This window comes from Nesoenas mayeri (genome assembly GCF_963082525.1).
Source record: "Nesoenas mayeri genome assembly, chromosome: 25".
Taxonomy (NCBI): domain Eukaryota; kingdom Metazoa; phylum Chordata; class Aves; order Columbiformes; family Columbidae; genus Nesoenas; species Nesoenas mayeri.
Window position 1 is genome coordinate 5,717,804 of NC_137549.1, and position 13,367 is coordinate 5,731,170.

General features: G+C 65.1%; 3 protein-coding genes across 5 annotated transcripts; 2 read left to right on the top strand and 1 right to left on the bottom strand.

Moving 5' to 3' along the window:
• Nucleotides 1-1,688: 1,688 nt before the first annotated feature.
• Nucleotides 1,689-7,754, bottom strand: PCSK4 (proprotein convertase subtilisin/kexin type 4; the record flags this gene model as incomplete). Its single annotated transcript, XM_080359202.1, has 16 exons — nt 1,689-1,903; nt 2,613-2,939; nt 3,020-3,133; nt 3,435-3,559; nt 3,711-3,890; nt 4,086-4,203; nt 4,327-4,430; nt 4,751-4,851; nt 5,056-5,268; nt 5,347-5,519; nt 5,765-5,853; nt 5,971-6,047; nt 6,676-6,804; nt 6,945-7,040; nt 7,119-7,223; nt 7,575-7,754. 16 exons carry the CDS (start codon nt 7,752-7,754, stop codon nt 1,689-1,691), a joined length of 2,346 nt encoding a protein of 781 aa, XP_080215328.1.
• Nucleotides 7,755-7,883: 129 nt separating this feature from the next.
• REEP6 (receptor accessory protein 6) lies at nt 7,884-11,129 on the top strand. The gene is made up of 5 exons (XM_080359515.1): nt 7,884-8,070; nt 9,433-9,526; nt 9,713-9,851; nt 10,146-10,314; nt 11,017-11,129. Exons 1-5 carry the CDS (start codon nt 7,956-7,958, stop codon nt 11,064-11,066), a joined length of 567 nt encoding a protein of 188 aa, XP_080215641.1. The 5' UTR covers nt 7,884-7,955; the 3' UTR covers nt 11,067-11,129.
• A 126-nt stretch (nt 11,130-11,255) lies between these two features.
• LOC308049740 (UPF0449 protein C19orf25 homolog) lies at nt 11,256-12,171 on the top strand. Of its 3 annotated transcripts, XM_080359551.1 has the most exons (3): nt 11,256-11,297; nt 11,737-11,907; nt 11,977-12,171. In XM_080359551.1, the coding sequence occupies exons 2-3, from the start codon at nt 11,760-11,762 to the stop codon at nt 12,153-12,155; spliced, it is 327 nt and encodes a 108-aa protein (XP_080215677.1). In that variant the 5' UTR covers nt 11,256-11,297; nt 11,737-11,759; the 3' UTR covers nt 12,156-12,171. The 3 variants fall into 3 exon arrangements, with proteins under 3 accessions (XP_080215677.1, XP_080215675.1, XP_080215676.1); XM_080359549.1 differs by having other exon boundaries at nt 11,737-12,171; XM_080359550.1 differs by lacking the exon at nt 11,256-11,297 and adding an exon at nt 11,301-11,308 and having other exon boundaries at nt 11,737-12,171.
• The last annotated feature ends 1,196 nt before the right edge of the window (nt 12,172-13,367 follow it).

Sequence of the window (13,367 nt, forward strand, 5' to 3'; positions counted from 1 at the left end):
GGGGTGTCACAGCCCAGGGTCTGCCCCCCCCCGCCCCAGGGGATGCGGTGAGTGTGTCCCCCCAGGGACAATCGCTGCCTGGGGAAAGGGGGGGTGCCCTGAGCTGTGCTGAAGGTACCCCCTGTCCCACAGAGCCCATCACCCCCCTGCTGCAGCCCCAAGTTTGCTTCTCGGGGCTCCCCACAGATGAGTGTGAGGACCCCACTGTCCCCAGCCTGTGAGTATGTGTGTGGGGGTTCCCCCGTGTCCCCCCCCCAGCCCCTCTAACTCTCTGGCTTCCTCCAACCAGGCTGGTCCCCACGACTCCGGTGCTGGGCAGGGACGTTCTCCACAGGACCCGCAGCACCCCGGGGTGCACCCTGGTCCTGGAGCTGGTGAGTGGAGGGTCCCGGGGGGGCTGCACCACGGGGCGGGGGGCTGACCCTGCTCCTGCCCGCAGGAGGGGACCCTGCTCTGCTCCACCCTGCTTGCCGACAAGTGCCAGGATGCCACGGCCACCGTCACCACCGCTTTCCAGAGAGATGCCTATGAGGTGGGTGGTGTGCACTGGGGTGGGGACAGCGGGGTGTTGGGTCCCCAGGGGGGCACAGAGAGCTATGACAAACCGTGGTGTCCATCTCTTCTTCCTGAGTAGCTGGAGGGGTCCCAGGTGCTGAAATCCCAGGGGATGGGGTGGCTGAGGGACCCCTGGGATCCCACTTGGGGTGCTGGTCCCCTCTTGGGGGGCACCTCAGTGTCAGGACGTGGGTGCTGGTGGTTTTCTGGGGATGCTGTTCCCTCCCAGGTGCACGTGAAGCTGCGTCCCCACGTGCAGCAGTTCCTGGAGAGCCTGTCCAAGACCTACGAGGTACCCGGAGCCCCCGCGTTCCCCTGGGGTCTGTGGGGACCCGGCGAGGTGCATCAGGGTGTGGGGGACCGGGCAGCCTGTGTAGGGACAGTCACCTGCTCCCCTAGATTGTCATCTTCACCACGGCAAAACAGGACTATGCCAAGAAGGTCCTGGGTGTGCTGGACCCCAAGAAGAAGCTGATCAGGTGATGTGGCCTTGGTGACCCCGCCCCGGGACCTCTGGTATGGCAGGGCTGGGTCCCCACGGGCTCTGTCCCCCTGCAGGCACTGCCTGTTCCAGCGGGACTGTCTCTGTGCCTACGGATGCTACTGGAAGGACCTGACATGCCTGGGCAGGGACCTGGCCAAGACTGTGGCCCTGGACCACAGCAGCCAGGGCGTCAGCACACAGGTACCGCCAGCGCCGGCTCTCGGGGGGCACATGTGCACCAGCACCCCTGAAGCACCGCGGCTCCGCCATAGCTGGCATTCGCCCTCTCTCCCCAGACTGCCAACTGGATCCTGGTGCCGAGGTGGTGTGGGGACCCGCGGGACCAGGAGCTGCTGCACCTCATCCCTGTGCTGGGACAGCTTGGCCACGCGGTGAGGATGGGGGGGACAGGGAGGGGATGGGTGCCCTGGGTGGTGGGAGCTCCCAGGTGACAGCCCTGTCCCTCTCTGTGCAGGACGACGTGCGCCCCGAGATCCAGCGGCACTTCCCACGCTGCCGGCTGCCCACCCAGGACTAGGGGGGCAGGATGGATGAGACCCCCACGGCTGGGAGTGGAGGGACCCTGGGGGTCTGGGGGGGCTTCTGCGGCTGTGGGGACACTGTGCTGTGCGTCAGGCTCGGACTCGTCTCAGGGCGCTGGGCTGGATGGTGTTTTGGCAAAGCTGTCACCCTTGGGTCCCTCCTTTGGTGTCTGGCTCTGCTCGCCTGTCCCGGGGCTGGGGGTCCCACCGGGTGAGCTCCTTTGGAGGAAAAGCTCCGGCTCCTCCCGTCTGTTTTCTGTCCGGGCTGTTTCATGGGCAATTACACGCTTGGACAAAGGTCTCGCTCTCTGTTGCTCGTCAGCTGTGCAAACACGGGGATGGCACAGGGCTGGGGGACAAACTGTCCTGACCCTGCCCCACCGCAGCCATGTCCCAGGGCAGTCGGGGGTGGTAATTTGGTGGCTGAGCCCCCATGGTGCTGTTGCCCCCGAGATGGCCCCGGCTGGCGGCTCTCCCAGCGCCGCGCTGTGCGCCAGACACAGCCGCTGCCAGCCCCGTGGGACGGCATGGGGACAGGACCGCTGTCCTGGGGGAGAGCAGCGCGGCCACGGGGCGCAGCAGCCGCGGGTCCCCTTGTCAAAGGATTAAAAGCCGCTGGTGAGCACGAGGGTTTGGGGTCTGGCTGCCGCCCCCCCGCTGAAAGCCGTGGGATCTCGTGACAAAGCTCGTGCGGTGGCTGCGGTCACTCGGGGGCAGCTGTTTGGAGGGAGGTCACATCTCCTCGTCCCCACGGCCCCTCAGCGCCTGGGAAAGGGCACAGGGCTCCCACGCAGCAGCGTGCAGAGCGGGGCCCCCCGCTCGGCTCCCCGGGGACATGTGGGGACAAGGCAGGCGGGGAGCGAAGCCATCAGCCCAGGGCAGTCCCCCTTCCGACACAGCGCTCCGGAAAAGCAACAAGTGGTTTATTTTGGAAGGCGGGTGGGGGCAGCTCTGTCCCAGGCTGGGATCCAGCCGCCTGCGTCCCTGCACGTGTCACGCTGTCCTTCCAGCCCGGGGACAGCAGGACATACCTTTCACGAAGCAGAAGGCCACGCGGGATGTGACATAGAACCCTGCTGCGAGGATCAGGCCCCCGCAGACGAGGAGGGGGAACAGGTCCCTCTGCGGCCCCCCCTCGGCAGGGACGCCCCGCGGGGGGGAGCAGGAGCGGGTTTGCTCCTCCAAGGTGCAGGGGGGGACACAGGCTGTGCAGTTGTTGGCCGAGGCGCCCTGGCACGTGTAGCAGGAGGGGTGGCAGCTGGCGCAGACGCGGGCGGCTCTGCGGGTCCGGCCATAGTAGCGCGGGGGGCAGTAGGACAGGCAGGAGCGCTGGTGGGTGTACAGGGAGCGGCCACACTCTGTATGGGGACGGTGGCATCAGCCGGGCTGCAGGGCCACCAGCGCCAATGGCACCGTCCCCTCCTGCCCCGGGACTTGCCCTCGCACGCTCCCTGTGTGTCCCTCCTCAGGCATGTGTCCGCGACCGCGAAGTGCCGGCTCCTCATGTCCTCGTTGGTGCCGTGGAGGTGCAGAGTGACACTGGTGAGCAGACCTGGGGACAAGGAGGGACATGGCTCGGTGCTGGTGGCAGCTGTGTTCCCACCCTCCAGGGTTTGGGTTCTTGCGAGCTGGGGGATGTGGGGCTGGAAGCCCTGAGGGCGAGCTGTGCCCCCCTCCTGTGTGCTGACCCTCAAAAATACACAGCCCTGCAAAAAAGAGGGTCTGGCCAGGCCCTGGGAGGTGACAAGGACAAGCCAACAAGTTGCTGATTAAAAAGGGAGAAGGATGAGGCAAGAGGGATGGGGTGACCTTGGTGAATGAGGAGTGTCACCCCCTGGGGCCCTGACACCCACCTGTGTTATAGGCATCACCCTTGTTCTCCAGCCGGAGTGTCCAGGTCCCGTTGGGGTTCTCGTCCCAGAAGTGTGTGGACATGAAGGTCCAGTCCCTGTACCCCTGGTTACTGGTGTCATACGGGCTGGGGAGAGGAGAGCAGAGCCGGGAGTGACCCGGGGGGCTGGGGGGAGATAACACCCATGGGGGCCCCAGAGCCACCCTGTCCGCGGTACAATGGGGCAGCGCCAGGACGCGGCAGGGGCCTCAAAGGAGTTTTGGGCCGGTGTCCTTACCGCACGGTCACCAGAGTGGACGTGGTCCCCATGGGGCTGGTGAGGGCGATCGCCAGGTCCCCCCTGCGGCTGTAGCTCAGAGACAGCTGCACCCGGACGTGCTCCAGGGAGCGGATGTGTTTGGTCCTCCCCGAGCAGGAGGCGGCGTCCGTGGAGATGGTGAGCTGGGAGCCGATCTTCCTGCGAGGTACGAGGTGCGTGAGGGCGTCTCTCCCCCCTCCATGGACATCCAGCCCCCCACAACCTCCCAGCACAGCCCTGTGGTTACAGCAGCAGCTGCCGTGCAGCACAAACTGCTTTCCTGCAGTGGCCACAGCACAACTTTGCTCCAAGAAGGTCCCGCTGTGAGATTGGACCTGGGGACACGTCCCTTACCGGGGGGCATGAAGAGCTTTGACCGAACACGTGCGCTGAGGCCGAGTCCCCGTCCACGCCTTGGCCATCTCCACCAGCCGCCCGGCGTCCAGCAGCCCGTAGCCGTAGTGGTGGCTCACTGCAGAGCAGGTGCCACCCGAGAGAGGACACATGAGGTGCCCCAGGCCAGTTTGGGGGGCAGCAGGTCCCCCCGCAGCCGGGCAGGGGGGCAGGACAGGCAGTGGCCGAGCTCGGAGCTCACCCTTGCGCCCGACGCCGTTCGCAGCCCAGTCCTCTGCCTGCAGGTGAGCGGGCTGGGAGCTCCTCACCACCAGGTGCTGCATGTCCCGCCAGGTCAGTGCCGGGCTGGAAGCAAGGAGGAGGTGGGGACCGGGCTTGGCTTTGGGTTCGCTTTGGAGGGCAAGATTTGGCTGTTCTGAGGTGGGTAGTTCCAAACTGGTCCCACCACAGCCTCCTTCGCTGCCGAAATGGGAGCAACAGAGACCTCCAGAGGACAACTCTCCTCTGGTCGTGCTCCCGCAGTGCCCAGGAGAAGCTGCTGCTACAGGAGACCCAGCTCTGCACCCCCAAAAACTCCCTGCCAGCAAAGTCACGCTTCCACGTCCCTGCGGAGTCCTGGCGCGGCACCAGGCTCTCCCCGGGGACTGTCCCACAGTGTCACCTACTTGGCCTCCAGCGCCAGGGCGATGATCCCGGCGGCCAGCGGGGCCGAGGCGGAGGTGCCCGTGTGCTTGTCGGTGCAGCGGTGGTGCAGGTCGGCGGTCACCTGGGGGGACAGGGGGGTCTCAACACCATTGCCTGCTGCTGGGGCGCAGGGCAGGACTGCCTGGAATTGAGTCTCTTTGTGCTTTTTGGGGTCTAATGCCGAGACTTTGGCAAAGCTCCCGTCTGTCCTCAGGGCAGGAGGGCTCGGCTGAGCCCACTCTGTGTCGGGAGCCAGTGTCACTGGTGTCACCAGTGTCACACTCACGATCTGCACCTCGCTCCCGCTCCTGCTGCTGTAGGTGGCGGTGAGGATGGCGGCGCAGCCCTCGCCGTAACGGGGCCTGTTCCCCCCCGCCAGCACGCTGCCCACTGCCAGCGTGTAGATGCTGTTGGCGTAGCCGTCGCAGTTGCAGTTGTCGTAGTTGATGCCACCGTTGCCGGAGGCCCAGACGAAGATGGAGCCGAGACCACCCCGTCCCTAGCGGGGGACAGGCAGAGGGGGGTGAGCAGGGAGTCCTTGTCCCCGCGCGGTCCCCGATGCTGTCACCACGCTTACCTGGGTGACGCCTCTGTGGAAAGCCTCCGCAGCCAGCACGCCCGGCCCATCCACGGTCTTACCGTCATCCGTGGGTCCCCAGCTGGCGCTGTAGATGTGGATGTGCTGGGGCCGCAGGCTGAGGGACTGAGCCTCCACCACGTCCGTGACGGCACCATCCAGCATCCGCACACCTGCGGGGCCAGGACAGGGAGCGGCAGCTCCGTGGGGACGAGACCCTCACATGTGGGCTGAGCAGCATCTCGCTGCTCCCCCTTCACCCCCATTGCACTGCGCACCTTTCATGCCACGTTGCCCTAAGGAGATCAGGCTGCTGCAAGCTGGTTCCCAAATCTGCTCATTAAGCCCTTTGCAATTAAGCCCAGTGAGTTTCACCAGCTTTTAACCCCCTTTGCCACGCTCCCTTCCGCGGGCTCACCTCCGACTCTGGCATTGTACGCGACACCTGCTCCGCAGATGCGGTTGTTGGCTACGGCGGCCACTTCTCCGGCACAACGTGTCCCGTGCCTGAGGGACAGAGCTGTCCCCTGAGCCGTCCCCTGCGAGGGCCCTGGGGCAGCCTCAGCCCCTTGAGGTGAAGCACCTGGCACAGGTTTGCTTGGATATTTAGCTGGCAAAACTCACCGGTTCTCGTCCCCGCCGGTGTACCTGGGCTGGGGGTCGGGGTCGTAGCTGTTGAAGTCATAACTTGCCAGAGGGTCCTATTGCAAAAAGAGGCACCGACGTGAGCAAACCACCTTTTCACGGGCGTTGTGATGGCACAACACGGGCTGCTGGTGCTTCGCCCGGTGTCTGGCAGAGCGGTTTGCCCTGCCTGCCCATGGTCTCACTGTATGGCTTAGCAAGGGGGGCCCTTTGCACCCAGGCACTGCCTGGGGTTAACCTGGAAATTAAGTTGGGGTTAAGCTGGAAATCGGGTGTAACTTTGCACGTGGCTGTGCTGCTTTGCTCCATGGCGAGTCGCGGTCTCACCGCCAGCGCAGCAGGAGAGAGGAGCTGCAAACCACCCAAATGCTGTTGCTATAAACCACAACCAGGATTTACCTGTTCTCTCCTCTCAGCTCTGGGAGCACGTGAGGGTTTACCAGCTTTACTGGCTTTGCAGCTTGCTGTAATTACATCTATTTTGGGGGCTTGAGTGGGTACAAGTTCTAACATTTCCTTGATGTGGAAATTCACAGTGGGAGCCACCAAACCTTTTGATCCAGCCCCAGGGAGGCTGAGTTCCCACCGCGCAGTCCCGCAGGTGGGACGAAGGCACCGTCTCCCACCCTCCCCTGGAGATGCGACACCCTGAAGGAGCCGGTTCCTGCAGCCCAGCGTAGTTACATAGTTGGCAGCCAGGTCCGGATGGTCCTTCTCGATCCCATCGTCCAGGACGCTCAGCACGACCCCCAGCCCGGTGTAGCCTTTGCTCCAAGCAGTGAGGATGTTTAGATCAGGATCGATGTCATTGTTCTGGAAAACAGATTGAATCTGCCCAGTCCGGGTCACCTCCAAGGGCTCCCCTGCTGTCTCAGCACTGTTGGTGTTAGTCCTCTTTACGCAGCAGGGAGGTGATTTGCTCAGGATTAGAAGAGAGACTGGCAAAATCTCACCATGTACCACTGTTTGTGGAACCAGGGATCTGTGGGCACCACGCCGGCGCTTCTCTTCGCCCGCCTCTTCACGGTTTGCTGCTCAAACCAGAGGATCTGGGTGGGAAGCGGTGGCGTCGGCGCCGGGCAGAGCCCGCCCAGCTTGGCATGTCCCTGCAGCTGCCTCCTCCCTACCTGCGGCTCCTTCATCAGGCGCATGTTCCAGCCCCAGTGCCTGCTCAGGGCTTTCTGCCGGGTGCCGCGGTGTGTGAAATGATAATAAGGCTCCCCCTCTATCACCTGCAGGCACAGAGCTGCTCTGAGACCTTCCAGACAAGCAGCAGGGCTGGGGACCCCCCTGCCAGCTCTCCATGGGCTGCAGACATGGGGAAGAGGTGTTTGGTGTGAGCAGGACAAGCCCCATGGGGGCTCCCAGGGCAGGTTTGTGTGTCCCTTTGGGTCTCCTCGCCCCCCATGTGCACACACAACGTGCACCCCCAACCACACTCCTGCCTTCATCCCCGTTCTGTGGTTTAGAGGCACTGCAGGGAATAAGCGAACGGCCCATGTTACAGCTAAACCAGCGTTCCCCTCTGGCACTCGTGGTGGGGATGGGCGGAGGGGACACCGGGGGTCACGGGGCTCCCGCACCTGGCCCAGGCAGAGCAGGCCGTGCCGCCGGGCCAGGCCCCCGGCCTCCCGCGGCCCCGCCGCCACCCGCACGGCCCAGCTGCTCAGGTAGACGCGGGGTTCGGTGGGGCCCGGTGGGGCGACAGCGGCGACCGCGACCACCAGCAGCCCCGGGAGCAGCCCCGGGTGCAGCGCCGCCATGAGGCCGCGGGCGTGGAGCGGCTGTTGTCATGGCGACAGCGTCACCACGCCCCTTTCATGGCCTCGCCCACTCGCCCTCAATCGCCCCGCCCACTCCTCTTGGCCCCGCCCACCGCCGCGATGCCCGGGGCTGCGGGGGCGCCGGGGGGGCCGGACGGGTCGGACCGGACGGGTGGGAGCGGGAGCGGGGCCGCTGCAGCCATGGGCACGGTGGCGCAGCGCCTGCAGCGCCTCCTCGATCGCCCCGGGCCGCTCGGCGACCTGCTGGGCCGACTGGAGGCCCGCACCGGCGTCCGGCGGCTCTACCTGGCCACAGGTGCGACGGGCACCCCCGCACCCTCCCGGTCCCCCCCGCTCCCCCGACCTCGTTCCTGGGCTGCGCTGCCCACTCCCTTCCCGTCCCTGCTGTTTCGGGGTCTCCGAGGGCCCCTCCTCCTTCCCGGAGCACCCTGCAGCCCCTCACCGTGCGTCTGGGCTCTGCGGGGGGGCAGGCAGGGCTCGGGCAGGGCCCCCTGTTTGGGGGTGCTCGGTGCCCTCAGGGAGCAGGGCCGTGCTGGGATGGGAGCTGTCCCCGGGGGTGGCCACACCATCCATCCTGCACCCCAACCCAAGGGTCGGTGCACCCTAAAACCTGCAGGGTCTGCATGTTGGACCCTCAAGACCCCCGGGAAGCCTGGCCCTGATGGAGGGGGGTTCCCACTCCCCAAGGGAGAGCCCCCGAAATATGTTGGGTCAGACGAGCTGTTGGGGACCCCAGGTCCTGGGGGCAGAGCAGGGGCAGAACCGCTGCCGTGAGCAGAGCCGGGATAATCCGTCTCCGAGCCCAGCAAGGACTTTCCTCTAATTCACCGGCACAGACTAAGTCCTGCTGTCCCTGCCCGTGGCAGGACAAGGTGTTTACAGTGACAGAGGAGTTTATGTGCAGGGTGGGCGGGAAGCTGCTGGGGTGTGACAGTAAATGACCTCGGCTCCAGCTCTGCGTGTCCCCAGGCTGCTGTCCTGCCCCCTGCCCCATCAGGTTTGGTGTTTCGGCTGCCTGCTGGCACCCTCGGGGCCACCGAGCCCCCGTGCTGGTTTTGGGAACAAGGGCTCCTTGTGCCAGTGTCACCAGCTCTCTCAGCTGATCCAGCATCTGAGGGCTGGGCAGGCTCCAAACAACCAAAACCATGGCTTACATTTAATTGTAAGGATTTAATTTAATAAGAGGTCAGCGGGATTGGATTGCTGGTTCTCAGGGAGCTGAGTCCGTGACAAGCAGCAGCTGCTGAGCACGGGCAGGGACTGGGTGGTGCACGGGGAGCAGAAGGAGCCGTGGGTGCTGGGAGCGGGGCTTGGCCTTGAGCAGCCGTTATCAAAATGACAAGTGGCTCTGAGCTCTGCGCAGGGGAGAACCTTGAGCCCTTGACTTTGGACTGTGGGTGTGTGGTAAAGTCTCGGCTGCCAACGTCTGGCCCAGGTCCAGGGTTGACGACAGGTTGAAAGCACAATGAGTGGCACGTTGTGTGGATGGTCATACTGGAATTAGCTGGGGGTGGTCGTTATTCCCAACTGGAAGGTGCCAACACGCGCCTCTTCTCCCTGATGGGGTGAGAAACCCGCTGGGTGGGCTGGGCCAGGGTCTCTCTTTGCTGTTGTGATGTTGGCAGGGATGTGACCATCCCCTGTGTCCCCTGGGCAGGTTCTGCTGCGTTCCTGGGGCTCTACCTGGTGTTTGGCTATGGCGCCTCGCTGCTCTGCAACCTCATCGGCTTTGCCTACCCCGCCTACGTCTCGTAAGTGCCCGTGTCCCTGCAGCATCTGGAGAGCATCCCCTGCCCTTAGCTGAGGATCCCCCTGGTCAATGTGGTGCTCAGGAAGCTCTTGAGACCTTCCTGACAACGCCAGGGGCAGCAGCAGGTTTGCCCCAGGGTGTGGGCAGGAGGTGAGCAGCAGCCGTGACCTCTCCTCTCCTGCTGCAGCATCAAAGCCATCGAGAGCTCCAACAAGGAGGACGACACCACGTGGCTGACGTACTGGGTGGTGTACGGCGTCTTCAACGTAGCTGAATTCTTCTCTGACATCTTCCTCCACTGGTTCCCCTTCTACTACGCTGGGAAGGTAACGGCTTTGCTGGGGCCAGAGCAGCTGGGGTCATAGAAGCATGGAATCATAGAATGGTTTGGGTTGGGGGGACCTTCCCAGCTCCCCCAGTGCCCCCCTGCCATGACAGGGACATGTTCCCCAGCTCAGGTTGCTCAGAGCCCCGTCCAGCGTGGGCTGGGGTGTCTCCAGGGATGGGACAGGTGCCTCCAGTGAGCTCCAGCCTTGGGAAGCACCTTTGGGCCAGGCTGGGGGAATGGAGCAGCCTGCCCTGCGTGCCCTGCCTGCCATCCTCCACCTCTCGTCCCGCAGTGCCTGTTCCTGCTGTGGTGCATGGCCCCCATCTCCTGGAACGGGTCACAGGTGCTCTACCAGAACGTCATCCGGCCCTGCTTCCTCCGGCACCACCAGACTGTGGACAGTGTGTTGGGCAACCTCAGCAGCAGAGCCCTGGACGTGGCCTCCAGCGTCACCCGAGAAGGTAATGGGGGTCCCCTGGTCCCCACCGTCCTGCTCAGTGTCCAGGGCAGCCATAGCCCTGTCCCCTCGTGGTGACAGGAGCCGAGCGGGGGGTCTCGCTCTCCCCCTCTGTCCAAGTTGCACGAGAGGAGGTTGAGGTTGGATCTGGGGAACAATTTCTCCCCCAAAGGGCTGTGGGGCATTGAACAGGCTGCCCAGGGCAGTGCTGGAGTCACCAGCCCTGGAGGGCTGGACAGACGGACATGAGGTTCTCAGGGACATGGGGCAGTGCCGGGGATGGGTTATGGTTGGACTCCATGATCTTGACGGGCTTTTCCAACCCAAGTGATTCTGTGGTTCTCTCTCTTCTCTGCCTGCTCCAGTCCTGCAGACTCTGCTCCGCAGCAGAGCCCGGCTGGCGGCCGAGGTGGCGCCGCAGCTCAGCCTGTCTGTACGTCCCCTTGTCCCCCCGTGTGGGTAGAGCAGTCGCTTTCCCTCCTGCTTCTCTGTAGCCAGAACCCCAGTGCCGTGTGTCCCCCCCAGTGCCGTGTGTCCCCCTCAGTGCCATGTGTCCCCCCAGTACCGTGTGTCCCCTCCAGTGCCGTTTTCCTTATTGGGAGCGGGTGGGAATGAGATGGTGCCACATGGCTTGTCCCCGATGTCACTGGCTGGGTGGCCACTGTCCTGGGGATGGATCCTAACACCGTGTCCGTGTGTCCTGCAGCCTCCAGAGCAGCCCTGAACCTGGCACGAGAACCAGAGAAGAGCAAGTGACAGGGGACACTGGTACCGGAGCTGTGACACCGGGGCCTGGGCTTGGGGCTTCCCTAATAAACCCCCGGGGGCTCCCGGTTCTCCGCGACCGCCTGTCTCGTGTGTTCCTTACGGACGCGGCGCCTTTAAGAGCGAGGGCGTGGCGCAGGGAAAGGGGCGGGGGGATGACGCAATCGCGGAAGTGGAGGCTGCGGTGGGCGGGGCTTCGGCGCTACGGTGGCCGCGAGGAAGGTGGGGAGCGTGTGCGTGTGTCCGTCCGGGAAACGGGCGGCGGAACGGTCGCTCTGTCTGTCCGTCCGTCCTGGGGAGGTGTCTGTCTGTCTGTTTGTCCGCTCACTTTGTGTGTCGCAGGGGCGGGGCGGGGCGCGTCTGTCTGTCCCGGGGTGAGGGGGGACTCTGTCTGTCTGTCTGTTTCTCATGGCGGCAGGGAGGACGGAGGGATGTTTGTCTGTCCTGCTGTCCTGGAGGGATGTGTGTGTCTGGGGTCTGTCTGTCCGTTCCGAACTCAGGGTGGAGGGGTCTGTCTGTCTGTGTGGGGGGACAGGGAGGGGACAGGTCCGTGTGTCTGTACGGGGCAGCGCGGGCAGGAGGGGGAAGGGAGTCTGTCTGTCCGTCTGTCTGTCCGGGGGTGGGGGCAGCGCAGCCTCCTCACCCCCCTCCCCTCGCGCAGCCCCCGCATGCGGCCCCCCCGTGATGAGCTCCAAGGCCAAGCGTGTGCTGCCCACCCGCCCTGACCCGCCCAGCGCCGAGCAGCTCCTGGCCGACGTGCGGGGCGCCCCCCCGGGGGACCCCGTGTTCGTGCTCCCCGCCGAGCCCCGCCCGGACCGGGACCCCTCCCCAGGTGAGCCCCGGGGCGCGGGGAGCGGGATCCCCCCCCCAGCCCCCGCTCAGCCCCCGCTCTGCCCCCCAGACCCCCTCGGCGGGCAGGAGGAGCGGGAGCGGCTGTACCGGCAGAGCCGCGGCTACGCGGCCATGACCCAGCGGCTGCGGGCGGCGCGGGAGCGGCTGCGGGAGCGGCGGGAGCAGCTGCTGCGGGCGGGGGCGGCGCTGGACCGCAGCATCGCCGACATGAGGCAACGAGCGTTCTGAGCCGCGTCCGTCTGTCTGTCCGGCCGGGCGCCGCCGGCGCTCTGCCCCGCGGGCGCCCCGGACCGCGGCGGTTTCGCTTGCTCAAATCGGGTTGATTTACATTTGATTGACGTTTGATTTACGGGAGGACCCGGTGCGAGGGGAGCGGCTCGGCCACCGCGCTCGGTCCCCGCTGTCCCTGCAGCGTCCCCGGGGCGGGTGGCATGTCCTCTGCGCCCTCGCGCCGCAGCTTCACCTACGACTTCTCCATCTGGTACTGCCCCGACGACGACCCCATCGCCTCCCGCATCTCGGAGCGCCTGAGGAAAGAAGGATTTCGGGGCTACGCGGAGCACCAGGACCAGGTGGCCGGGACGTCCGTGGTCCTGACGGCCGTGGAGGTCATCGAGGCCAGCCGGGTGGCCATCCTCCTCCTCTCCGCCAAGTCGCTGGGCGACCCGTGGTGCCGGCGCGTTTCCGAGTGGAACCTGCACCACAACATCCACCGCCGCGGCACCAAGATGATCCCGGTGTACGTGGACGTGACGAAAGCCGAGGGCCCCCCCTTCCTGCGGCACCTCAACGAGCTGCAGTACCAGACCGAGTTCTTCTTCGAGCGGCTCCTGAGCAGCCTGAGAACCACACCGAGTCGGGTCAGGGCAGCCACGTCCTCCAGAGCCAAGCGCTGAGTGACCCCGGGGTTGGCTTTGCAGCCTGTTGGGGGGCTGGACAGGTCCCTCGGCCCCACTGTGGTGACAGTGGGAGCGGGATTGTCCTGTGCTGGTGGGGACGGGTCACCCCAGTGCTGGGGATTGGCACAAATCACATTAAAAACACTTCTCTGAGAACTGAGCATGCGACTTTCTGTCCACATGCCCCCGTGCAGGGAGTGAAGTCAAAGTAATACCCCAGGGAGCTGGGGGGGGTCAGGAGGTGCTGGGGACACCCAGCCCTTCCCTCGGTGATGGGTTCTCTCCCCACAGCGTGGGGTTTGGTTTGCCATTGGTCATTGGGGGCCACGAGGCCAAACCCCACTCCTCACCTTACATGGTGTCCATCCAGTTTTTGGGGGTCCATGTCTGTATAAGGGCCCTGCTGCCCCACAGGGTGACTCGAGGGGCCCCTTGGTGTGCGGGGGACGGGTGGTCGGCGTTTTGTCCTTCACCAGCATGGACCCCACCAACCCCCTCGAGCCGCCTGTCACCTCCTCGGCCATGAAGCACAACAAATGGG

Excerpts from the sequence above, each read along its gene's own strand:
- REEP6 (XM_080359515.1), top strand. The coding sequence starts at position 7,956 with ATGGGCACGGTGGCGCAGCGCCTGCAGCGCCTCCTCGATCGCCCCGGG. Across the intron at positions 8,071-9,432 it reads GCGGCTCTACCTGGCCACAG|GTTCTGCTGCGTTCCTGGGG; the intron begins GTGCGACGGGCA and ends TCCCCTGGGCAG. Across the intron at positions 9,852-10,145 it reads CCTTCTACTACGCTGGGAAG|TGCCTGTTCCTGCTGTGGTG; the intron begins GTAACGGCTTTG and ends CTCGTCCCGCAG.
- LOC308049740 (XM_080359549.1), top strand. The coding sequence starts at position 11,760 with ATGAGCTCCAAGGCCAAGCGTGTGCTGCCCACCCGCCCTGACCCGCCC.